This window comes from Ranitomeya imitator, chromosome 4 (genome assembly GCF_032444005.1).
Source record: "Ranitomeya imitator isolate aRanImi1 chromosome 4, aRanImi1.pri, whole genome shotgun sequence".
NCBI lineage: Eukaryota > Metazoa > Chordata > Amphibia > Anura > Dendrobatidae > Ranitomeya > Ranitomeya imitator.
The window spans coordinates 354,327,720-354,354,349 of record NC_091285.1 but is presented as its reverse complement, the minus strand read 5'-3'; the positions used below and the strand labels follow the sequence as shown (position 1 = coordinate 354,354,349).

Below are 26,630 nucleotides of genomic sequence, written 5' to 3'. Positions count from 1 at the left end.
GCTCCCACTGTCATCCCATGTGCTCTCTGCAATGAATTATGAAGTGCTGATAAATTGTTATGGCAACCTGTGGCCTACAGGTCTTCTATAGATAAAAACTAATTAGATCCTGATAAGGTCAGAATCTAATAAGTTGCCTGCTAGTATAATGCTGACAGTCTCAGATAATACACTACATTGCATAAGTAGAACAGTGTGTTATTAGTGATGAGTGAATATATTCAGGCTATTCGTTACTCGGTGAGTAAATTGCTATTCGACCCGGTTTATTTGAGTGTCCTGCCCAGCATGTTTGGCATTTTATTTGCAGCCAATGAACATGCTAGGCTTGCTTGACAATCACAGTAATGCCGGCGCCATATTTGGTGTGGCATTACAGTGGTTGGCTGGCATTACAGCATCAAAAGAGATATTTAATCACTGCCAGCACCATCTTGCGCAAATTACAGCAGGAAACAGAGTAGGGTGAGTGTAGGGTAAGTGAAAGCAGCATACAGAGAGATTGAAATTACAAAAAGCTCTTTTAAGAGCTACTGAGAGTGAAGATTAGTTCTTTGTTATGTGGAGATAGTGTAGGGAGAGGTTTAATATGAGGAAAAGGCAAGCACCTCGGTGTTATCATTACAAGTACATGTTGCAGATCTCTGCTAGTTTTCATTGGGTTGTGTAGTGTAGGAAAAGACTGTGGGACTAGGGAGAGAGACAGGGCTTCATCCACTACCATAGTATACAAAGCAGCTCTTTTTAGAGCCAAATAATATTACTTTGTACCAGCATATACTAAACAAATTTTTTTGGAGCTACATAATATTCCTAAAAATGAACCATACGGCGCTGCTTAGTTGCTCCAGGTGAATAAGCAGCAAATATATGGACGAAATCACTCCCAATCATCCCAGAAGTGGTTAATCAAAGTAAACTATATGTGATATTTGCGCTAAGTTCACCTATATGAAGCCATACATAGTTAAAATACTGGGAAATGTCATAAACATGGTTCCCCATACAGGACTAGGATTAACAAGATGTGTTTACCTTAATATCAAAGAAAAGGAAATCTGTGTCCAGTGCTGATATGCGGAAAGGTCCTTCACTCATGCGCTGAAAGGTTGGTATCTGAAGCCTTCTCTGAATCTCTGTTCCAAAAATATCCAATATGTTGCAGAGCAAATAGTAGTATAGGAGACGCTGTCCCGGCTGGTGACATCACACAAGGTCCTGCACCTTGTCGGCTTCAGCTCTATACACGCGGCCGCCACTGCCTGTGCACGGCAGTTACCAAGCTCTGGGGGAGTACGCTAGTCACCGGCCGGGACAGCGCATGAGTGAAGGACCTTTCCGCATGTCAGCACTGGACACAGATTTCCTTTTCTTTGATATTAAGGTAAACACATCTTGTTAATCCTAGTCCTGTATGGGGAACCTTGTTTATGACATTTCCCAGTATTTTAACTATGTATGGCTTCATATAGGTGAACTTAGCGCAAATATCACATATAGTTTTCTTTGATTTACATAATATTCCTGACTGCCAACATATTAAAAAAAACTTTTTTTTTACAGCTAAGTAATATTCCTCAGTGCCAGCACATAGTTTACTTATTTTTAAAATAGCCAGTTTCCTACTCCACACTGATGAGGGGAAAATACCCCGAAACAGCTGTCTGTGGATGGATACCATGTTTTGGCATAGGTGGTTTTCATTTTTGGATGCTGCCCTTCCCGTGGTTGTTCCTTCCCGGTGAAAGACCTGGCTATTTATTGCTTGCGTTGAGAATCATGTGATGGTGTCTCCATGGCCTTTCTACCTGCATTTGCATATTTCCCATAAGGGATGGGGGCAGTGTTCTGGATCACTGCGTTGAGAAACACGTGATGGTGTCTCTGCGGTGTTGGATGTTTTGATCTCCCTGAGTCATTCATCCTTATGTTTATAGTCCTTTTTCTAGGCACTGCTCCTAATAGCCAGTTTCCTACTCCACACTGATGAGGGGCAAATACCCCGAAACAGCTGTCTGTGGATGGATACAATGTTTTGTTTTGGTATAGGTGGTTTTCCTTTTTGGATGCTGCCCTTCCCATGGTTGTTCCTTCCCGGTGAAAGACCTGGCTATTTATTGCTTGCGTTGAGAAACAGGTGATGGTGTCTCCGTGGCTTTTCTACCTGCATTTGCATATTTCCCATAAGGGATGGGGGCAGTGTTCTGAATCACTGCGTTGAGAAATACGTGATGGTGTCTCTGCGGTGTTGGATGTTTTGATCTCCCTAAGGTCATTCATCCTTATGTTTATAGTCCTTTTACTAGGCACTGCTCCTAATAGCCAGTTTCTTACTCCACACTGATGAGGGGCAAATACCCCGAAACAGCTGTCTGTGGATGGATACCAGGTTTTGGCATAGGTGGTTTTCCGTTTTGGATGCTGCCCTTCCCGTGGTTGTTCCTTCCCGGTGAAAGACCTGGCTATTTATTGCTTGCGTTGAGAAACACATGATGGTGTCTCCGCGGCTTTTTTACCTGCATTTGCAACTTTCCCATAAGGGATGGGGGCAGTGTTCTGGATCACTGCGTTGAGAAACACGTGATGGTGTCTCTGCGGTGTTGGATGTTTTGATCTCCCTGAGGTCATTCATCCTTATGTTTATAGTCCTTTTACTAGGCACTGCTCCTTTCCTACTCCACACTGATGAGGGGCAAATACCCCGAAACAGCTGTCTGTGGATGGATACCATGTTTTGGCATAGGTGGTTTTCCTTTTTGGATGCTGCCCTTCCCGTGGTTGTTCCTTCCCGGTGTAAGACCTGGCTATTTATTGCTTGCGTTGAGAAACACGTGATGGTGTCTCCGCGGCTTTTCTACATGCATTTGTACCAGGGGAAGGTCATGACCCAGAGGCGCCGCCCTGTCATGGCGACGACCACCGTGTATATCAGGCGGGTTCCTGCCTGGGAAGGTGCCTGTTTATCAGTAGTGTGTGCGCTAGCAACCTTGCTGAAGTATATACTGGTTTCCTCAGGCCCTGTCTGCCCTCTTGGGTGCTCTGCACATCTTTACCCTGTACTCTGCCTTGGTGTGCTCTGTGTGTCTCTTAAGGTACCGTTACACTAAACGACTTACCAACGATCATGGCCAGCGATACGACCTGGCCGTGATTGTTGGTAAGTCGTTGTGTGGTCGCTGGGGAGCTGTCACACAGACAGCTCTCTCCAGCGACCAACGATCAGGGGAAAGACTTCGGCATCGTTGAAACTGTCTTCAACGATGCCGAAGTCCCCGGGTAACCAGGGTAAATATCGGGTTACTAAGCGCAAGGCTGCGCTTAGTAACCCGATATTTACCCTTGTTACCATTGTAAAAGTTAAAAAAAAAAACAGTGCATACTCACATTCCGATGTCTGTTACGTCCCCCGGCGTCAGCTTCCCGCACTGACTGTGTCCAGTGAACACATCGCTGGATCGGCGTCACACACGCCGATTCAGCGATGACAGCGGGTGATCAGCGACCAAAAAAAGGTCCTGATCATTTCCAGCGACCAACGATCTCCCAGCAGGGGCCTGATCGTTGGTCGCTGTCACTCATAACGATTTCGTTAACGATATCGTTGCTATGTCACAAAAAGCAACGATATCGTTAACAAAATCGTTATGTGTGAAGGTACCTTTACCCATCCCTGTCCTCTTTTGTCTTGCAGTGTGAGCTCTCGCTGTGGCTCCATGGGGTTCTTGTATCCATCCCCTCTCCTTGGATCCTGTCCTAAATCCTTCCCTGTCCACCACTGATCCTGCACACTTCCAAGCTCCATTCCAGGATCCCTTAATCCACCAGTCCCCTTTCTGACCTTCGCTTCATTTTTCCTTTGTCCCCTACGAACCATCCCTTTTGTACCGGCAGTTGTGATATTAAAATTTCTTGGGCCTGTCCCTGATGCTCCCTGTAGAGCGGGTGGGTTCACTAGGGTTGCTCCCTCGGGGGGGCTCTGGTATCACGACCCAGAGGGTCCACTCTTGGAGATGCTTCAGAAGCATAGCACATTGCACACTTCACATGAGAACCTTGACCAGGAATAGAATATCATCTGTCTGGGAACATCAGCTGTCCGGGATCATCATACTGTGTGGGGGGCAATGAGGGCATCATACTGTGAAGGAGGGAGACTGTGGGGCATCATACTATGTATTGGGGCGGTATAGTTATGATACTGTGTGGTGTACTATAATGGTCATCATACTATGGGTGGCATTACTGTGTTGGCATCATACTGTGTGTACAGGAATTTGTTGTAGATTCTGTTTTTGGGCTCCCTCTGGTGGTTACAGATGGTACTGGGTGACTTGTGTTCTCTGCGGTCTCTGGTGTCCACCTGTTCTATCAGGATATGGGAGTTTCCTATTTAACCTGGCTTTCTTGTCATTTCCTCGCCGGCGATCAATGTAATCAGTGTGTCTTGTTACCTCTGCTTTCCGCTTCAGTAATCTTCAGGACAAGCTAAGTTTTTGATTTTCCTGTTCCACGTTTTGCTTTATTTTTGTTTTTGTTTTTGTTTTAGTCCAGCTTGCAGTTATGTGATTCCTTGTTGCTGGTTGCTCTAGTGGGCTGATATTACTCCTCATGTTCCATGAGTTGGCACATGAGTTCAAGTAATTTCAGGATGGTTTTTTGTAGGGTTTTTCGCTGACCGCGCAGTTCACTTTTGTATCCTCTGCTATCTAGTTTTAGCGGGCCTCATTTTGCTGAATCTGTTTTCATTACTACGTATGTGCTTTCCTCTCATTTCACCGTCATTACATGTGGGGGGCTGCTATTTCTGTGGGGTGTTTCTCTGGAGGCAAGAGAGGTCTTTGTTTCTTCTAATAGGGGAAGCTAGTCCTTCGGCTGGCGCGAGACGTCTAGAATCATCGTAGGCACGTTCCCCGGCTACTGCTAGTGTTGTGAATTAGGTTCAGGATCGCGGTCAGCTCAGTTTCCATCACCCTAGAGCTTGTTCTGTTTTTTGTGTGCTTGTCCTTTTGTGATCCCCTCCCATTGGGATCATGACAGTATCGCCGGCCCGAAAAGTGGTAATCGTATTGGCTGAAGTAGGAGGAAAAGTAGTCTGAGGAAGTTTTTTTTTTTTTTTTTTTTTTTCCTTCCCTCAGAGTTTGCTGCCTAGCCTTAATTGCAGCCTGGCTGCGTCTTACCTCCTCTTAATCCTTGAATGGCTCTGACCTCAGCTGTTTATCATGGACGTCCAGAGTTTGGCTTCCAGCCTGAATAATCTTGCTGCTAAGGTTCAAAATATACAAGATTTTGTTGTACATGCTCCTATGTCTGAACCTAGAATTCCTATCCCAGAGTTTTTTGCTGGAGATAGATCTAGTTTTCTGAATTTTAGGAACAATTGCAAGTTGTTTCTTTCTTTGAAATCTCGCTCCTCTGGAGACCCTGCTCAGCAAGTCAAGATTGTAATATCTTTCCTGCGGGGTGACCCTCAGAATTGGGCATTTGCATTGGCACCAGGGGATCCTGCGTTGCTCAATGTGGATGCGTTTTTTCTGGCATTGGGTTTGCTCTATGAGGAACCTAACCTAGAGATTCAGGCTGAAAAAGCTTTATTGGCTCTCTCTCAGGGGCAAGATGAAGCAGAAATATATTGTCAGAAATTTCAGAAATGGTCGGTGCTTACTCAGTGGAATGAGTGCTCCCTGGCTGCAAGATTCAGAGATGGCCTTTCTGAGGCCATTAAAGATGTTATGGTGGGGTTCCCTGCGCCTACAGGTCTGAATGAGTCTATGACTATGGCTATTCAGATTGATCGGCGTTTACGGGAGCGCAAACCTGTGCACCATTTGGCGGTGTCTTCTGAACAGGCACCTGAGACAATGCAATGTGATAGAATTCAGTCCAGAAGTGAACGGCAAAACTATAGGCGGAAAAATGGGTTGTGTTTTTATTGTGGTGATTCAGCTCATGTTATATCAGCATGCTCTAAACGCACAAAAAAGGTTGATAAGTCTGTTGCCATTAGTACTTTACAGTCTAAGTTCATTCTGTCTGTGACTCTGATTTGTTCATTATCAGCCATTTCCATCGATGCCTATGTGGATTCAGGCGCTGCCCTGAGTCTTATGGATTGGTCATTTGCCAACCACTGTGGGTTTAGTCTGGAGCCTCTGGAAGTCCCTATTCCTTTGAAAGGAATTGACTCTACACCTTTGGCTATGAATAAACCTCAGTACTGGACACACGTGACCATGCAAATGACTCCCGTTCATCAGGAGGTGATTCGCTTCCTGGTACTGTATAATTTACATGATGTCTTAGTGCTTGGTCTGCCATGGTTACAAACTCATAACCCAGTCTTGGACTGGAAAACGATGTCTGTGTTAAGCTGGGGATGTCAGGGGGTTCATGGTGATGCACCTCCGATTTCTATCGCTTCATCTACTCCTTCTGAGGTTCCTGTATTTTTGTCTGATTATCGGGATGTTTTTGAGGAGCCTAAGCTCAATTCGCTTCCTCCTCACAGGGATTGCGATTGTGCTATAGATTTGATTCCTGGCAGTAAATTTCCTAAAGGTCGTTTGTTCAATCTGTCAGTGCCAGAGCATACTGCTATGCGGGATTATGTTAAGGAGTCCTTGGAAAAGGGACATATCCGTCCATCTTCGTCTCCTTTGGGAGCAGGTTTTTTTTTCGTGGCCAAAAAAGATGGTTCCTTGAGGCCTTGTATAGATTGCCGTCTTTTGAATAAGATTACGGTCAAATATCAGTATCCTTTTCCATTGTTGACTGATTTGTTCGCTCGCATTAAGGGGGCTAAATGGTTCACTAAGATTGATCTTCGGGGTGCGTATAATCTTGTGCGGATTAAGCAGGGTGATGAGTGGAAAACCGCATTTAATACGCCTGAGGGCCATTTTGAGTATTTGGTGATGCCTTTTGGACTTTCTAATGTTCCTTCTGTCTTCCAGTCCTTTATGCACGATATTTTCCGTGAATATCTGGATAAATTTATGATTGTGTATTTGGATGATGTTTTGGTTTTTTCTGATGACTGGGAGTCCCATGTTCAGCAAGTCAGGAAGGTGTTTCAGGTCCTGCGGGCCAATTCTTTGTTTGTAAAAGGTTCAAAGTGTCTCTTTGGAGTCCAGAAGATTTCTTTTTTGGGGTATATTTTTTCCCCTTCTACTATTGAGATGGATCCCGTCAAGGTTCAAGCTATTTGTGACTGGACGCAGCCTACATCTCTTAAGAGTCTGCAGAAGTTCTTGGGCTTTGCTAATTTTTATCGTCGTTTCATAACTAATTTTTCTAGTGTTGTTAAGCCTTTGACGGATCTGACTAAGAAGGGTGCTGATGTTGCTGATTGGTCTCCTGCGGCTGTGGAGGCCTTTCAGGAACTTAAGCACCGGTTTTCTTCTGCTCCTGTGTTGCGTCAGCCAGATGTTTTGCTTCCTTTTCAGGTTGAGGTTGATGCTTCTGAGATTGGAGCGGGGGCGGTTTTGTCACAGAGAAGCTCCGATTGCTCGGTGATGAAGCCATGTGCGTTCTTTTCTAGAAAGTTTTTGCCCACTGAGCGGAATTATGATGTTGGTAATCGGGAGCTTTTGGCCATGAAGTGGGCATTTGAGGAGTGGCGTCATTGGCTTGAGGGTGCTAGACATCGTGTGGTGGTCTTGACTGATCACAAAAATCTGATTTACCTTGAGTCTGCCAAGCGTCTGGATCCTAGACAGGCTCGTTGGCCACTGTTTTTCTCCCGTTTCAATTTTGTGGTTTCATACCTGCCAGGTTCAAAGAATGTGAAGGCGGATACACTTTCTAGGAGTTTTGTGCCTGATTCCCCTGGAAATTCTGAGCCCACTGGTATCCTTAGGGATGGGGTGATTTTGTCGGCTGTCTTCCCAGACTTGCGATGTGCTTTACAGGAGTTTCAGGCGGATAAACCTGATCGTTGTCCCCCTGAAAGACTGTTTGTTCCGGATAATTGGACCAGTAGAGTCATCTCCGAGGTCCATTCTTCTGCGTTGGCAGGTCATCCTGGAATATTTGGTACTAGAGACTTGGTGGCCAGGTCTTTTTGGTGGCCTTCCTTGTCGAGGGATGTGCGTTCTTTTGTGCAGTCTTGTGAAGTTTGCGCTCGGGCAAAGCCTTGCTGTTCTCGAGCCAGTGGATTGTTGTCACCTTTGCCTATCCCGAAGAGGCCTTGGACGCACATTTCCATGGACTTTATTTCGGATCTCCCTGTCTCTCAAAAAATGTCCGTCATCTAGGTTGTGTGTGACCGCTTTTCTAAGATGGTTCATCTGGTACCCTTGCCTAAGTTACCTTCCTCCTCTGAGTTGGTCCCTCTGTTTTTTCAGAACATGGTTCGTTTGCATGGGATTCCGGAGAACATTGTTTCTGACAGGGGATCCCAGTTTGTGTCTAGATTTTGGCGGACGTTCTGTGCTAAGATGGGCATTGATTTGTCCTTTTCGTCTGCATTCCATCCTCAGACGAATGGCCAGACGGAACGAACTAATCAGACCTTGGAAACTTATTTAAGGTGTTTTGTTTCTGCTGATCAAGATGACTGGGTTACCTTTTTGCCGCTTGCCGAATTTGCCCTTAATAATCGGGTTAGTTCTGCTACCTTGGTTTCTCCTTTCTTTTGTAATTCGGGGTTTCATCCTCGTTTTTCCTCTGGTCAGGTGGAGCCTTCTGATTGTCCTGGAGTGGACATGGTGGTGGATAGGTTGCATCAGATTTGGAGTCATGTGGTGGACAATTTGAAGTTGTCCCAGGAGAGGGCTCAGCAGTTTGCTAATCGCCGTCGCCGCGTGGGTCCTCGACTTCGTGTTGGGGACTTGGTGTGGTTGTCTTCTAGTTTTGTTCCTATGAAGGTCTCTTCTCCTAAGTTCAAGCCTCGGTTCATCGGTCCCTATAGGATCTTGGAAATTCTTAACCCTGTGTTGTTTCGTTTGGATCTCCCGGCATCGTTTGCTATTCATAATGTGTTCCATCGGTTGTTGTTGCGGAAGTATGAGGTACCTGTTGTTCCTTCGCTTGAGCCTCCTGCTCCGGTGCTGGTGGAGGGAGAATTGGAGTATGTTGTGGAGAAGATCTTGGATTCTCGTGTTTCCAGACGGAAACTTCAGTATTTGGTCAAGTGGAAGGGTTATGGTCAGGAGGATAATTCTTGGGTGGTTGCCTCTGATGTTCATGCTGCTGATTTGGTCCGTGCATTTCATAGGGCTCATCCTGGTCGCCCTGGTGGTTCTCGTGAGGGTTCGGTGACCCCTCCTCAAGGGGGGGTACTGTTGTGGATTCTGTTTTTGGGCTCCCTCTGGTGGTTACAGATGGTACTGGGTGACTTGTGTCCTCTGCGGTCTCTGGTGTCCACCTGTTCTATCATGGGAGTTTCCTATTTAACCTGGCTTTCTTGTCATTTCCTCGCCGGCGATCAATGTAATCAGTGTGTCTTGTTACCTCTGCTTTCCGCTTCAGTAATCTTCAGGACAAGCTAAGTTTTTGATTTTCCTGTTCCACGTTTTGCTTTATTTTTGTTTTTGTTTTTGTTTTAGTCCAGCTTGCAGTTATGTGATTCCTTGTTGCTGGTTGCTCTAGTGGGCTGATATTACTCCTCATGTTCCATGAGTTGGCACATGAGTTCAAGTAATTTCAGGATGGTTTTTTGTAGGGTTTTTCGCTGACCGCGCAGTTCACTTTTGTATCCTCTGCTATCTAGTTTTAGCGGGCCTCATTTTGCTGAATCTGTTTTCATTACTACGTATGTGCTTTCCTCTCATTTCACCGTCATTACATGTGGGGGGCTGCTATTTCTGTGGGGTGTTTCTCTGGAGGCAAAAGAGGTCTTTGTTTCTTCTAATAGGGGAAGCTAGTCCTTCGGCTGGCGCGAGACGTCTAGAATAATCGTAGGCACGTTCCCCGGCTACTGCTAGTGTTGTGAATTAGGTTCAGGATCGCGGTCAGCTCAGTTTCCATCACCCTAGAGCTTGTTCTGTTTTTTGTGTGCTTGTCCTTTTGTGATCCCCTGCCATTGGGATCATGACAGGAATTATGGGAACATCATATTGTGTGGCTAGCATTTTAGTAGCACCATACTGTGTTGAGGCCTTGTGGGGGATATTATACTGTGTCAGTGCACTGTGGTGGCATCATGATGAGTTGGGGCATCATAATTTGCTGAGGACACTGAGGGACCAGCATACTGTGCCTCTGGGAGGTACTGTGGGGGCTTTTTGTGAGGGATAATTACTGTGAGTATATCCTACTATGTGTCTTGGGGGCATTATGTGGGGTGTCATACTCTTTGGAGTTATGAAAGTGGTTTGTAGTGGGTGAGAACACAAAGCTTTAGCATATCCTACTATGTGTCTTGGGGGCATTATGTGGGGTGCCATACTCTTGGGAGTTATGAAAGAGGTTTGAAGTGGGTGAGAACACAATGGGTTTCAAAGGGGGCACCATTACTGTGTCACAGCTGCAACACGTTTCCCTCATTGACTTTAAGAGTTTGGAGATATGCCCCTCTGTGACTGAGCTTATGTGCCCTGACCTGACCATATCTGGGCTCCATCAAATATTTTTTTTAGAAAGGGGGGGTAATTTGGACTTTTTATATGGGGCTCCATGATATTTATGTATGCCCCTATACCAGTCTTATTGTGGCCTGTTACTTTAACCCCTTTACCCCCAAGGGTGGTTTGCACGTTAATGACCGGGCCAATTTTTACAATTCTGACCACTGTCCCTTTATGAGGTTATAACTCTGGAACGCTTCAATGGATCCTGGTGATTCTGACATTGTTTTCTCGTGACATATTGTACTTCATGACAATGGTAAAAATTCTTTGATAGTACCTGCGTTTATTTGTGAAAAAAACGGAAATTTGGCGAAAATTATGAAAATTTCGCAATTTTCCAACTTTGAATTTTTATGCAATTAAATCACAGAGATATGTCACACAAAATACTTAATAAGTAACATTTCCCACATGTTTACTTTACATCAACACAATTTTGGAACCAAAATTTTTTTTTGTTAGGGAGTTATAAGGGTTAAAATTGACCAGCAATTTCTCATTTCTACAACACCATTTTATTTTAGGGACCACATCTCATTTGAAGTCATTTTGAGGGGTCTATATGATAGAAAATACCCAAGTGTGACACCATTCTAAAAACTACACCCCTCAAGGTGCTCAAAACCATATTCAAGAAGTTTATTATCCCTTCTGGTGCTTCACAGGAATTTTTTGAATGTTTAAATAAAAATGAACATTTAACTTTTTTTCACAAAAAATTTAATTCAGCTCCAATTTGTTTTGTTTTACCAAGGGTAACAGGAGAAAATGGACCCCAAACATTGTTATACAATTTGTCCTGAGTATGCCAATACCCCACATGTGGGGGTAAACCACTGTTTGGGCGCATGGCAGAGCTCGGAAGCGAAGGAGTGCCATTTGACTTTTCAATGCAAAATTGACTGGAATTGAGATGGGACGCCATGTTGCGTTTGAAGAGCCACTTATGTGCCTAAACATTGAAACCCCCCACAAGTGACACCATTTTGGAAAGTAGACCCCCTAAGGAACTTATCTAGAGGTGTGGTGAGCACTTTGACCCACCAAGTGCTTCACAGAAGTTTATAATGTAGAACCGTAAAAATAAAAAATCATATTTTTTCACAAAAATTATCTTTTCGCCCCCAATTTTTTATTTTGTCAAGGGTAAGAGAAGAAATTGGACCCCAAAAGTTGTTGTACAATTTGTCCTGAGTATGCTGATACCCCATATGTGGGGGTAAACCACTGTTTGGGCGGATGGGAGAGCTCGGAAGGGAAGGAGCGCCATTTGACTTTTCAAAGCAAAATTGACAGGAATTGAGATAGAACGCCATGTTGCGTTTGAAGAGCCACTGATGTGCCTAAACATTGAAACCCCCCACAAATGACACCATTTTGGAAAGTAGACCCCCTAAGGAACTTATCTAGAGGTGTGGTGAGCACTTTGACCCACCAAGTGCTTCACAGAAGTTTATAATGCAGAGCCGTAAAAATAAAACAAAATTTTTTTCCCACAAAAATTATTTTTTTAGCCCCCAGTTTTGTATTTTCCTGAGGGTAACAGGAGAAATTGGACCCCAAAATTTGTTTCCCAATTTGTCCTGAGTGCGATGATACACCATATGTGGGGGGGAACCACTGTTTGGGCACATGGGAGGGCTTAGAAGGGAAGGAGTGCCATTTGAATGCAGACTTAGATGGAATGGTCTGCAGGTGTCACATTGCGTTTGCAGAGCCCCTAATGTACCTAAACAGTAGAAACCCCCCACAAGTGACACCATTTTGGAAAGTAGACCCCCTTAGGAACTTATCTAGATGTGTGCTGAGCGCTTTGACCCACCAAGGGCTTCACAGAAGTTTATAATGGAGAGCCGTAAAAATAAAACAAAAATTTTTTCCCACAAAAATTATTTTTTAGCCCCCAGTTTTGTATTTTCCCGAGGGTAACAGGAGAAATTCGACCCCACAATTTGTTGTCCAATTTGTCCTGAGTGCGCTGATACCCCATATGTGGGGGGGAACCACTGTTTGGGCGCATGGGAGGGCTCGGAAGGGAAGGAGCTCCATTTGGAATGAGGACTTAGATGGAATGGTCTGCAGGTGTCACATTGCATTTGCAGAGCCCCTAATGTACCTAAACAGTAGAAACCTCCCACAAGTGACACCATTTTGGAAACTAGACCCCCTAAGGAACTCATCTAGATGTGTTGTGATAGCTTTGAACCCCCAAGTGTTTCACTACAGTTTGTAACGCAGAGCCGTGAAAATTAAAAAAAAAAATCTTTCCCCCCAAAATTATTTTTTAGCCCCCAGTTTTGTATTTTCCCGAGGGTAAGAGGAGAAATTCGACCCCAAAAGTTGTTGTCCAATTTGTCCTGAGTACGCTGATACCCCGTATGTTGGGGGAAACCACCGTTTGAGCGCATGGCAGAGCTCGGAAGGAAAGGAGCGCCATTTGGAATGCAGACTTAGATGGAATGGTCTGCAGACGTCACATTGCGTTTGCAGAACCCCTAATGTACCTAAACAGTAGAAACCCCCCACAAGTGACCCCATATTGGAAACTAGACCCCCCAGGGAACTAATCTAGATGTGTTGTGAGAACTTTGAACCCCCAAGTGTTTCACTACAGTTTATAACGCAGAGCCGTGAAAATAAAAAATCTTTTTTTTCCCACAAAAAATATGTTTTAGCCCCGAGTTTTGTATTTTCCCAAGGGTAACAGGAGAAATTGGACAACAAAAGTTGTTGTCCTATTTGTCCTGAGTACGCTGATACCCCATATGTTGGGGTAAACCCCTGTTTGGGCACACGGGAGAGCTCGGAAGGGAAGAAGCACTGTTTTACTTTTTCAACGCAGAATTGGCTGGAATTGAGATCGGACGCCATATCGCGTTTGGAGAGCCCCTGATGTGCCTAAACAGTGGAAACCCCCCAATTATAACTGAAACCCTAATCCAAACACACCCCTAACCCTAATCCCAACAGTAACCCTAACCACACCTCTAACCCAGACACACCCCTTACCCTAATCCCAAACTTATTCCCAACTGTAAATGTAATCTAAACCCTAACTGTAACTTTAGCCCCAACCCAAACTGTAGCCCTAGCCCTAACCCTAACCCTAATCCTAACCCTAGCCCTAACCCTAGCCCTAACCCTAGCCCTAACCCTAATCCTAACCCTAGCCCTAACCCTAGCCCTAACCCTAACCCTAATCCTAACCCTAGCCCTAACCCTAGCCCTAACCCTAGCCCTAACCCTAACCCTAGCCCTAACCCTAACCCTAGCCCTAACCCTAGCCCTAACCCTAGCCCTAACCCTAGCCCTAGCCCTAATGGGAAAATGTAAATAAATACATTTTTTTAATTTTTCCCTAACTAAGGGGGTGATGAAGGGGGGTTTGATTTACTTTTATAGCGGGTTTTTTAGCGGATTTTTATGATTGGCAGCCGTCACACACTGAAAGACGCTTTTTATTGCAAAAAATATTTTTTGCGTTACCACATTTTGAGAGCTATAATTTTTCTATATTTTGGTCCACAGAGTCATGTGAGGTCTTGTTTTTTGCGGGACGAGTTGACGTTTTTATTGGTAACATTTTCGGGCACGTGACATTTTTTGATCGCTTTTTATTCCGATTTTTGTGAGGCAGAATGACCAAAAACCAGCTATTCATGAATTTCTTTTGGGGGAGGCGTTTATACCGTTCCGCGTTTGGTAAAATTGATAAAGCAGTTTTATTCTTCGGGTCAGTACGATTACAGCGACACCTCATTTATATCTTTTTTTATGTTTTGGCGCTTTTATACGATAAAAACTATTTTATAGAAAAAATAATTATTTTGGCATCGCTTTATTCTCAGGACTATAACTTTTTTATTTTTTTGCTGATGATGCTGTATGGGGGCTCGTTTTTTGCGGGACAAGATGACGTTTTCAGTGGTACCATGGTTATTTATATCTGTCTTTTTTATCGCGTGTTATTCCACTTTTTGTTCGGCGGTATGATAATAAAGCGTTGTTTTTTGCCTCGTTTTTTTTTTTTTCTCTTACGGTGTTTACTGAAGGGGTTAACTAGTGGGCCAGTTTTATAGGTCGGGCCGTTACGGACGCGGCGATACTAAATATGTGTACTTTTATTGTTTTGTTTTTTTTATTTAGATAAAGAAATGTATTTATGGGAATAATATATATATTTTTTTTTCATTATTTTGGAATATTTTTTTTTATTTTTTTTTACACGTTTGAAAATTTTTTTTTTTTACTTTTTTACTTTGTCCCAGGGGGGGACATCACAGATCAGTGATCTGACAGTTTGCACAGCACTCTATCAGATCACTGATCTGACATGCAGCGCTGCAGGCTTCACAGTGCCTGCTCTGAGCAGGCTCTGTGAAGCCACCTCCCTCCCTGCAGGACCCGGATCCGCGGCCATCTTGGATCCGGGGCTCGAGCAGGGAGGGAGGGAGGTAAGACCCTCGCAGCAACGCGATCACATCGCGTTGCTGCGGGGGGCTCAGGGAAGCCCGCAGGGAGCCCCCTCCCTGCGCGATGCTTCCCTGCACCGCCGGCACATCGCGATCATCTTTAATCGCGGTGTGCCAGGGGTAAATGTGCCGGGGGCGGTCCGTGACCGCTCCTGGCACATAGTGCCGGATGTCAGCTGCGATAGGCAGCTGACACCCGGCCGCGATCAGCGGCGCTCCCCCCGTGAGCGCCGCCGATCGCGTTGGACGTACTATCCCGTCCATGGTCATAGGGGCCCACCCCACATGGACGGGATAGTACGTCCGATGTCAGAAAGGGGTTAATGCTAATCAGAGTTTTGTAAAGACAGCATGTTATTTTTTTTAAATTCATTTATTAAACAACAACAAAATTAAGACATACATGGTTGGCATATATTCAGATCAGAACATACACAGTCAACCTAATATCTATGAAGAAAACAATAAAAGTAGCACAAGATATTATAGTATGTCTAAAGTAGTTACCTAAGACTTAAAACTTAAAACAATCCTAATGCCATAACAATCTCCATCTCCTTAATAATTCAGTATTAGAACTATTAATAGTGCGAGCCGATGCAAAATCCATCTTAAACTCTATCAAATTGGAGCTAGGCCATTACCCATGCGATGACGTAGTGAGGTACGATGAGTTCCACACATTCTAAATTTTATAAAATTTCCCTAAACAGCCTAGATTCTGGTATAAAGTTCGTTCATAAGGTATGACTGAGTTTACCAACTTCACCCAATCTCTGAGAGATGGATGTGTGTTATTCATCCAGCGTAGGGCTATCATTTTCCATGCTAAGAAAAGTGTCTCTCTAAAAAAAAATTGAGTATGATGTCCCCATATCTCTTTTTCCAAAACTCCAAATAAACACACCAATGGATTCAAAGGAACGGGAATGTGTACAAGGGAGGACAACAACGAAGTCACCTCTTTCCAGAAACATAGGATAATTGGACAACCCCATATCATGTGTATAAAATCTGCATCCATTGTGTGGCATCTAAGGCATTCTGAAGATTGAGACCATCCTATTTTGAACAATCTTAATGGGGTCAAGTATGATTGGTGTATCATATACTGTACATTTGGATCATTTTATTGTTGGCCGAAGGAGATACTTTGGTTGGGGACTCAAGAATTGTTTCCCAGTCCTCATCTTGAAGATCAGGAACCAGAAGTTTCCACTTTTCTTTAATTGGAAGTAAAGCAGAGTCAGCGCCCGTGGACAACATATACAGTGGGGCAAAAAAGTATTTAGTCAGTCAGCAATAGTGCAAGTTCCACCACTTAAAAAGATGAGAGGCGTCTGTAATTTACATCATAGGTAGACCTCAACTATGGGAGACAAACTGAGAAAAAAAAATCCAGAAAATCACATTGTCTGTTGTTTTAACATTTTATTTGCATATTATGGTGGAAAATAAGTATTTGGTCAGAAACAAAATTTCATCTCAATACTTTGTAATATATCCTTTGTTGGCAATGACAGAGGTCAAACGTTTTCTGTAAGTCTTCACAAGGTTGCCACACACTGTTGTTGGTATGTTGGCCCATTCCTCCATGCAGATCTCCTCTAGAGCAGTGATGTTTTTGGCTTTTCGCTTGGCAACACGGACTTTCAACTCCCTCCAAAGGTTTTCTATAGGGTTGAGATCTGGAGACTGGCTAGGCCACTCCAGGACCTTGAAATGCTTCTTACGAAGCCACTCCTTCGTTGCCCTGGCGGTGTGCTTTGGATCATTGTCATGTTGAAAGACCCAGCCACGTTTCATCTTCAATGCCCTTGCTGATGGAAGGAGGTTTGCACTCAAAATCTCACGATACATGGCCCCATTCATTCTTTCATGTACCCGGATCAGTCGTCCTGGCCCCTTTGCAGAGAAACAGCCCCAAAGCATGATGTTTCCACCACCATGCTTTACAGTAGGTATGGTGTTTGATGGATGCAACTCAGTATTCTTTTTCCTCCAAACACGACAAGTTGTGTTTCTACCAAACAGTTCCAGTTTGGTTTCATCAGACCATAGGACATTCTCCCAAAACTCCTCTGGATCATCCAAATGCTCTCTAGCAAACTTCAGACGGGCCCGGACATGTACTGGCTTAAGCAGTGGGACACGTCTGGCACTGCAGGATCTGAGTCCATGGTGGTGTAGTGTGTTACTTATGGTAGGCCTTGTTACATTGGTCCCAGCTCTCTGCAGCTCATTCACTAGGTCCCCCCGCGTTGTTCTGGGATTTTTGCTCACCATTCTTGTGATCATTCTGACCCCACGGGGTGGGATTTTGCGTGGAGCCCCAGATCGAGGGAGATTATCAGTGGTCTTGTATGTCTTCCATTTTCTAATTATTGCTCCCACTGTTGATTTCTTCACTCCAAGCTGGTTGGCTATTGCAGATTCAGTCTTCCCAGCCTGGTGCAGGGCTACAATTTTGTTTCTGGTGTCCTTTGACAGCTCTTTGGTCTTCACCATAGTGGAGTTTGGAGTCAGACTGTTTGAGGGTGTGCACAGGTGTCTTTTTATACTGATAACAAGTTTAAACAGGTGCCATTACTACAGGTAATGAGTGGAGGAAAGAGGAGACTCTTAAAGAAGAAGTTACAGGTCTGTGAGAGCCAGAAATCTTGATTGTTTGTTTCTGACCAAATACTTATTTTCCACCATAATATGCAAATAAAATGATAAAAAAACAGACAATGTGATTTTCTGGATTTTTTTTTCTCAGTTTGTCTCCCATAGTTGAGGTCTACCTATGATGTAAATTACAGACGCCTCTCATCTTTTTAAGTGGTGGAACTTGCACTATTGCTGACTGACTAAATACTTTTTTGCCCCACTGTATGTGTATAGTGCAGAGATAAGACCGCGGGGTCCCTGCGATTTAAGGATCCCTATCAATGGGAAGGATGATATTTGTTGCGTCAAATTTATACTGTGCATATGTGATTGGATCGAAGACAGCATGTTTAGTGAGAAAATCTCTTTTGCACACGCAATTTAATATAAAAATTGTTTAAACCTTTAATCTAGGAAACAAAGTATTTTCAACATTAATTTGTTCATTAGCAGCATTATCAAATTATTTAATGGAGGAAGCTAACAAGATTAAAAAAATTTTGTGGTCTAAATATTATTATTAAATTGGATATAAAAAAGCAATAGCTCACACTGACCATCATGCATGATAAGATTTGTACAGGCTATCTATACATAAATTCACATCAATAGAATTTTATACTTACGTATACATTGATGTTCTTGGTTTCTAAAGTGATTTTCCTCACATTGCTTACATTTTGTTCCTGTGTACTTTGGTTTACATACACACTGACCTGTTGACTAAAAAAACAAAAGGGAAAAGTTAACCAGGTCAAGATGCAAAGATGGTCCATTTATCCACAATTTCGGACACGCACATTTTCTTTTATCTTTATACATGCAGTATTTAAAGGGAACCTGTCACCCCCCCAGGCATTTGTAACTAAAAGAGCCACCTTGTGCAGCACTAATGCTGCATTCTGACGATATCTAACGACTCCTATGAGGCGGAGGGAGATTAGGGAGAGCCACAAATAGGTACTGCACATGCCCAAGATTCCCAGCCCCCCAGTGTTAATCATAAGAGACTGCGGGGCGGGATCTCGGGCCGCACGTGCATGCAGGCGCAGTAAGCAAGACTGTTATGTTTGCTAATGACAGGTGTTATGAAGGCAATCCAGAAACACAGTGTGCTTAGCGATCAGAGCGCACACAGTGATCTGACAAATACCCAAAAATACAAGAACGAGCTCTGAGACGTGGAAACTCTGTAGACTGCGATTAGCGAAAAGTTGAGCTTTCTCCTGGGACAAGATCAAATTGTCCACTACCTGAGTCCAGATCTGCTGCAACCTATCCACCACAGAATCCACACCAGGACAGTCCGAAGACTCAACCTGTCCTGAAGAGAAACGAGGATGGAACCCAGAATTGCAAAAAAATGGAGAAACCAAGGTAGCCGAGCTGGCCCGATTATTAAGGGCGAACTCAGCCAACGGCAAAAAGAACACCCAATCATCCTGGTCTGCAGAAACAAAACATCTCAGATATGTTTCCAAGGTCTGATTGGTTCGTTCGGTCTGGCCATTAGTCTGAGGATGGAAAGCCGAGGAAAAGGATAGGTCAATGCCCATCCTACCACAAAAGGCTCGCCAAAACCTTGAAACAAACTGGGAACCTCTGTCAGAAACAATATTCTCAGGAATGCCATGCAACCGAACCACATGCTGAAAGAACAAAGGTACCAAATCAGAGGAGGAAGGCAATTTAGCCAAGGGCACCAGATGGACCATTTTAGAAAAGCGATCACAGACCACCCAAATGACTGACATCTTTTGAGAAACGGGAAGGTCAGAAATGAAATCCATCGAAATATGTGTCCAAGGCCTCTTTGGGACCGGCAAGGGCAAAAGCAACCCACTGGCACGAGAACAGCAGGGCTTAGCCCTAGCACAAATCCCACAGGACTGCACAAAAGTACGTACATCCCGTGACAGAGATGGCCACCAGAAGGATCTAGCCACTAACTCTCTGGTACCAAAGATTCCAGGATGACCAGCCAACACCGAACAATGAAGTTCAGAGATAAGTTTATTAGTCCACCTATCAGGGACGAACAGTTTCTCTGCTGGACAACGATCAGGTTTATTCGCCTGAAATTTTTGCAGCACCCGCCGCAAATCAGGAGAGATGGCAGACACAATGACTCCTTCCTTGAGGATACCCGCTGGCTCAGATAAACCCGGAGAGTCGGGCACAAAACTCCTAGACAGAGCATCCGCCTTCACATTTTTAGAGCCTGGAAGGTACGAAATCACAAAGTCGAAGCGGGCAAAAAATAACGACCAACGGGCCTGTCTAGGATTCAAGCGCTTGGCAGACTCGAGATAAGTCAAGTTCTTATGATCAGTCAATACCACCACGCGATGCTTAGCTCCTTCAAGCCAATGACGCCACTCCTCGAATGCCCACTTCATGGCCAGCAACTCTCGATTGCCCACATCATAATTACACTCAGCGGGCGAAAACTTCCTGGAAAAGAAAGCACATGGTTTCATCACTCAGCAATCAGAACCTCTCTGTGACAAAACCGCCCCTGCTCCAATCTCAGAAGCATCAACCTCGACCTGGAACGGAAGAGAAACATCTGGCTGACACAACACAGGGGCAGAACAAAAATGGCGCTTCAACTCCTGAAAAGCTTCCACAGCAGCAGAAGACCAATTAACCAAATCAGCACCCTTCTTGGTCAAATCGGTCAATGGTTTGGCAATGCTAGAAAAATTACAGATGAAGCGACGATAAAAATTAGCAAAGCCCAGGAACTTTTGCAGACTTTTCAGAGATGTCGGCTGAATCCAATCCTGGATGGCTTGGACCTTAACTGGATCCATCTCGATAGTAGAAGGGGTAAAGATGAACCCTAAAAATGAAACTTTCTGCACACCGAAGAGACACTTTGATCCCTTCACAAACAAAGAGTTAGCACGCAGGACCTGAAAAACCATTCTGACTTGCTTCACATGAGACTCCCAATCATCTGAGAAGATCAAAATGTCATCCAAGTAAACAATCAGGAATTTATCCAGATACTCACGGAAGATGTCATGCATAAAAGACTGAAACACAGATGGAGCATTGGCAAGTCCGAACGGCATCACTAGATACTCAAAATGACCCTCGGGCGTATTGAATGCAGTTTTCCATTCATCTCCTTGCCTGATTCTCACCAGATTATACGCACCACGAAGATCTATCCTAGTGAACCAACTAGCCCCCTTAATCCGAGCAAACAAGTCAGATAACAATGGCAAGGGATACTGAAATTTAACAGTGATCTTATTAAGAAGGCGGTAATCAATACACGGTCTCAGCGAACCATCCTTCTTGGCTACAAAGAAGAACCCTGCTCCCAGTGGTGATGACGATGGGCGAATATGTCCCTTCTCCAGGGATTCCTTCACATAACTGCGCATAGCGGCGTGTTCGGGCACGGATAAATTAAATAATCGACCTTTAGGGAATTTACTACCAGGAATCAAATTGATAGCACAATCACAATCCCTATGCGGAGGTAGAGCATCGGACTTGGGCTCTTCAAATACATCCTGATAATCAGACAAGAACTCTGGGACCTCAGAAGGGGTGGATGACGAAATCGACAAAAATGGAACATCACCATGTACCCCCTGACAACCCCAGCTGGATACCGACATGGAATTCCAATCCAATACTGGATTATGGGTTTGTAGCCATGGCAACCCCAACACGACCACATCATGCAGATTATGCAACACCAGAAAGCGAATAACTTCCTGATGTGCAGGAGCCATGCACATGGTCAGCTGGGCCCAGTATTGAGGTTTATTCTTGGCCAAAGGTGTAGCATCAATTCCTCTCAATGGAATAGGACACCGCAAAGGCTCCAAGAAAAACCCACAACGTTTAGCATAATCCAAATCCATCAGATTCAGGGCAGCGCCCGAATCCACAAACGCCATGACAGAAAACGACGACAAAGAGCATATCAAGGTAATGGACAGAAGGAATTTGGACTGTACAGTACCAATGACGGCAGACCTAGCGGACCGCTTAGTGCGCTTAGGACAATCAGAAATAGCATGAGTGGAATCACCACAGTAGAAACACAGACCATTCAGACGTCTGTATTCCTGCCGTTCAACTCTAGTCATAGTCCTATCGCACTGCATAGGCTCAGGTTTAACCTCAGGCAGTACCGCCAAATGGTGCACAGATTTACGCTTGCGCAAGCGTCTACCGATCTGAATGGCCAAAGACAAAGACTCATTCAAACCAGCAGGCATAGGAAATCCCACCATGACATCCTTAAGAGCCTCAGAGAGACCCTTTCTGAACAAAGCTGCCAGCGCAGATTCATTCCACTGAGTGAGTACTGACCATTTCCTAAATTTCTGACAATATACTTCTATATCATCCTGACCCTGGCACAAAGCCAGCAAATTTTTCTCAGCCTGATCCACTGAATTAGGCTCATCATACAGCAATCCGAGCGCCAGGAAAAACGCATCGACACTACTCAATGCAGGGTCTCCTGGCGCAAGAGAAAATGCCCAGTCTTGAGGGTCGCCGCGCAAAAAAGAAATAATAATCAAAACCTGTTGAATAGGATTACCAGAAGAATGAGGTTTCAAGGCCAGAAATAGCTTACAATTATTTTTGAAACTTAGAAACTTAGTTCTATCTCCAAAAAACAAATCAGGAATAGGAATTCTTGGTTCTAACATAGATTTCTGATCAATAGTATCTTGAATTTTTTGTACATTTATAACGAGATTATCTATTGAAGAGCACAGACCCTGAATATCCATGTCCACACCTGTGTCCAGAATCACCCAAATGTCTAGGGGAAAAAAAAAAGTGAACACAGAGCAGAAAAAAAAAAAAAAAAAAATGTCAGAACTTTTTCTTTCCCTCTATTGAGAATCATTAGTTTGGCTCCTTGTACTGTTATGTTTGCTAATGACAGGTGTTATGAAGGCAATCCAGAAACACAGTGTGCTTAGCGATCAGAGCGCACACAGTGATCTGACAAATACCCAAAAATACAAGAACGAGCTATGAGACGTGGAAACTCTGTAGACTGCACACCTGATCCTATCCTAAACACAACTAAAAGCGGCTGTGGATTGCGCCTAACAACTACCTAGGCAACTCGGCACAGCCTAAGAAACTAGCTAGCCTGAAGATAGAAAAATAGGCCTGACTTGCCCCAGAGAAATTCCCCAAAGGAAAAGGCAGCCCCCCACATATAATGACTGTGAGTAAGATGAAAAGACAAAACGTAGGGATGAAATAGATTCAGCAAAGTGGGGCCCGATATTCTAGGACAGAGCGAGGACAGTAAAGCGAACTTTGCAGTCTACAAAAAACCCTAAAGCAAAACCACGCAAAGGGGGCAAAAAAAACCCACCGTGCCGAACTAACGGCACGGCGGTACACCCTTTGCGTCTCAGAGCTTCCAGCAAAACAAAAGACAAGCTGGACAGAAAAAAAGCAACAAAAAAGCAAAAGGCACTTAGCTATACAGAGCAGCAGGTCACAGGAACAATCAGGAGAAGCTCAGATCCAACACTGAAACATTGACAAGGAGCAAGGATAGCAGCATCAGGCGGAGTTAAGTAATGAAGCAGTTAACGAGCTCACCAGAACACCTGAGGGAGGAAGCTCAGAAGCTGCAGTACCACTTGTGACCACAGGAGTGAATTCAGCCACAGAATTCACAACACAAGACATTAAGTGATGTCAGTGGACGGCTAGCGCTAACTGCGCATGCCCAAGGCCTAACATGACATTGCAGGTGCCGGGACAATTGAATAACGGTGAGGAGGTGGCGCCAGGGAGACATGAGGAAGTAACTGACGGCTGTGGTGCATGTGTGTTAGGGGGGAAAGACCAGCCCCCCCCCCCTGACAAATTCAAGGTATGAGGGACAAATTCTAAAAGCGATTATTTCAGCATTGGCAGGGATAAGAACTAAAAGAGCCACCTTGACAGAATGCAGCATTAGTGGTGCACAAGGTGGCTCTTTTAGTTACAAAAGCCTGGGCAGACCTCATCTGATGAGACATTTATGGAATATCAAGGGAAAGTGGTAAAAAGTGTTAAACAAATGTTTCGTAGGAAAATGCTATATTTACTCCCATTGCCAACAAAAATGTCCTTTCGTATGTTCTTCAGAAATGGCTAAAAACTCATAATTTCCTTTACTATGTTCTCTTCCAGAAATGTACCCATTAAATAACTATTTGAATACTATATAGTAACTATGACATATTGGTAAAGTATTGCATGCGGCGTGGTGTATGTAAAAAAAATAATATTTCACACCTGATTACATTGGTTTCCATAGGAATTATTTTGGAAACAGTTACAGGGTTGACATCCTTTTACACTGTTAAAGCCCCAGTATCCAGGAGCACAAGTATCACAGCTAATGCCAACCACATTTGGTAAACATGGACATTGCCCTGTCTTACTGTCACAGACACATTCTCCAACTTCCTCGTAAATTGAGCAGTTCATAGCATTTATTCCCTTTGGATTGCAAACACAGCCTTGGAGAAAACAAAGAACATGTTATTAAAATAATGTATCATAAATTTTTACATAGAATAGATACATTTCTATTTAAAATTATCTGACATAATTAATAGAGACATAACCAAGTCTTTAGGGACGATAAAAGGAAAAAATGAAGTCTGAAGCTCTCATGTGACATCAGACTGGACATTTTGAGGATGCGAACACTAAACAGAGTATTCTGTCTAGGACTCTGGAACACAGACGGTACAGTACAGAATCAGTCTATTCAGGGGCATATCTGTCACAAACCCCGGATGCACCTGCCGCAAGGTGGATGGCTCGCCGCAGTAAGGGAGACACGAGCAGAGTGGTGGAGAACTCACCGAGCAGTGAGCGGGACCTGAACCACATGACTGAGGGGAGTAGCCAAGGGCAGAGACAGGCGCTTGAGTGCAGGGGAGATGGGCGGCGCTGTAGAGAAGTCAAACGTGCTGAGGTCAAAACCGGGAGGTCAAATGAGGTATCGGGGGTGAGAAGGAATGATAGTCAGGTAAAAGCCAGAGATCAGGGAGCCGCACCAATCAAAGAAGTACTGAAAGAGATGCGAGGTGATGAAGTCAGAACGGACAGGCCAGCAGGTCAGAACCATGGAAAACACTCAAACAAGCGCAGTATTCACACCCATACCAGGGGGTCAGACACACAGACAGAATGAAAGTATAATTGACAGGGAATCCAGCTTCAGAGTGGATATAAATACCCCTCCCAGATCCAAAAGGAGGCCACATACAATTAACCCTGAGAGGGCAGGGCATGAACCTTGACCAAACCATGACAGTACCCCCCTGATAATGGGGGGCTTCTGGATCCCAGGTTTCTCTGGGTATCTGACATGAAAGGCCTGCACCAGTCGATCGACCCAGCTTCATAGAGGGTATCTTAAGTTTGATATTACGGGTGGATAGCTACACTCTCTCCCCCACTACAAATGCCGGACCTGACCCCCTCCACCTGTCTGCAAATCGTTTGTACCTTTTCTGGGCCTTAGAGATGTTCATCTGGACCTCCCTCCAAAGAGTTCTCAAACATTGTACCACACATTCGGCCCCAGGACAATCTTAATCCATGCGGGAAAACTCCCCAAGATGTGGGTTAAATCAATGGTTGACCTAAAAGGGAGACTTCCCGATAGACTGACTCACACGCCTATTGAAAGCAAATTCTGCCACGGGTAATACCTCACACCAGTCCTCCTGTCTGGAAGAGAACAGACATCTCAGAATTTGCTAAAAGATTGGCTCGTGCATTCAGCCTGTCCATTAAACTCTGGGGTGATAGGTAGAGGAAAAGGACAACATAATCCCTAGCTTCTTACAGAAAGCCCTTCAAAACCTGGCCACAAACTGCACACCTCTGTCTGACACCACATTCACAGGCACTCCCTGCAACTGAACTACATGCTGCATAAATAAGCGGGCCAAGGTTTCAGCAGACGGCAATGCAGGCAGAGGTACAACGTGGGCTTGTTTGGGTTGCCCCTGGAAGGAGGAAGATTCATGATAAAGTCCATGGGCAAAGGCACCAATTCCCCGGTTGGCCGGACATGAGAACTTTTAGAACGGGCGCACACCCCACATGCAGGCTGTAAAAGGAGGGGATTGACCAGAAATTAAATCAGCAAAACATGTTAAACAAAATCTAAACAGTGGGCTTGTAGCTCGCTATTGTAAAGGGAGGGGATTTCCTCCACAAAAAATCAAACCTTATAGTTATCAAAAGGGAAACTCTTCCTGCACCTGTAATGAGGTCTGATATCAACTATTAATGCCAAAATTGACTACTAGTAATTAATATCAACTTAATACCACAACGTTATCTTTACCTTATGCTATACACTAACTGTTATCTATTCCTTATACTATATACTAACTGAGACAAAACCATGTATCAATAAAGGGTATTTATTACACACACACACAAGTCTGCAGTCTATAACATACATATATATTTATACTCAAGCTGGTGACTATAAATATATATATATATATATATATATATATATATATACAGTTAGGGCCAGAAATATTTGGACAGTGACACAATTTTCGCGAGTTGGGCTCTGCATGCCACCACATTGGATTTGAAATGAAACCTCTACAACAGAATTCAAGTGCAGATTGTAACGTTTAATTTGAAGGGTTGAACAAAAATATCTGATAGAAAATGTAGGAATTGTACACATTTCTTTACAAACACTCCACATTTTAGGAGGTCAAAAGTAATTGGACAAATAAACATAACCCAAACAAAATATTTTTATTTTCGATATTTTGTTGCAAATCCTTTGGAGGCAATCACTGCCTTAAGTCTGGAACCCATGGACATCACCAAACGCTGGGTTTCCTCCTTCTTAATGCTTTGCCAGGCCTTTACAGCCGCAGCCTTCAGGTCT

General features: G+C 44.1%; 1 protein-coding gene across 1 annotated transcript in view; it reads right to left on the bottom strand.

Moving 5' to 3' along the window:
• The window catches only part of LOC138674514 (laminin subunit beta-4-like), a 341,174-nt gene that overhangs the window by 168,556 nt on the left and 145,988 nt on the right, over positions 1 to 26,630 (bottom strand). The window contains exons 30-31 of the mRNA XM_069762342.1: positions 23,984 to 24,210; positions 18,319 to 18,415 (exon numbers count right to left, since the gene is read on the bottom strand). Of these exons, the coding sequence (XP_069618443.1) occupies positions 18,319 to 18,415; positions 23,984 to 24,210 (324 nt within the window). The remainder of the gene's footprint in view (positions 1 to 18,318; positions 18,416 to 23,983; positions 24,211 to 26,630) is intronic.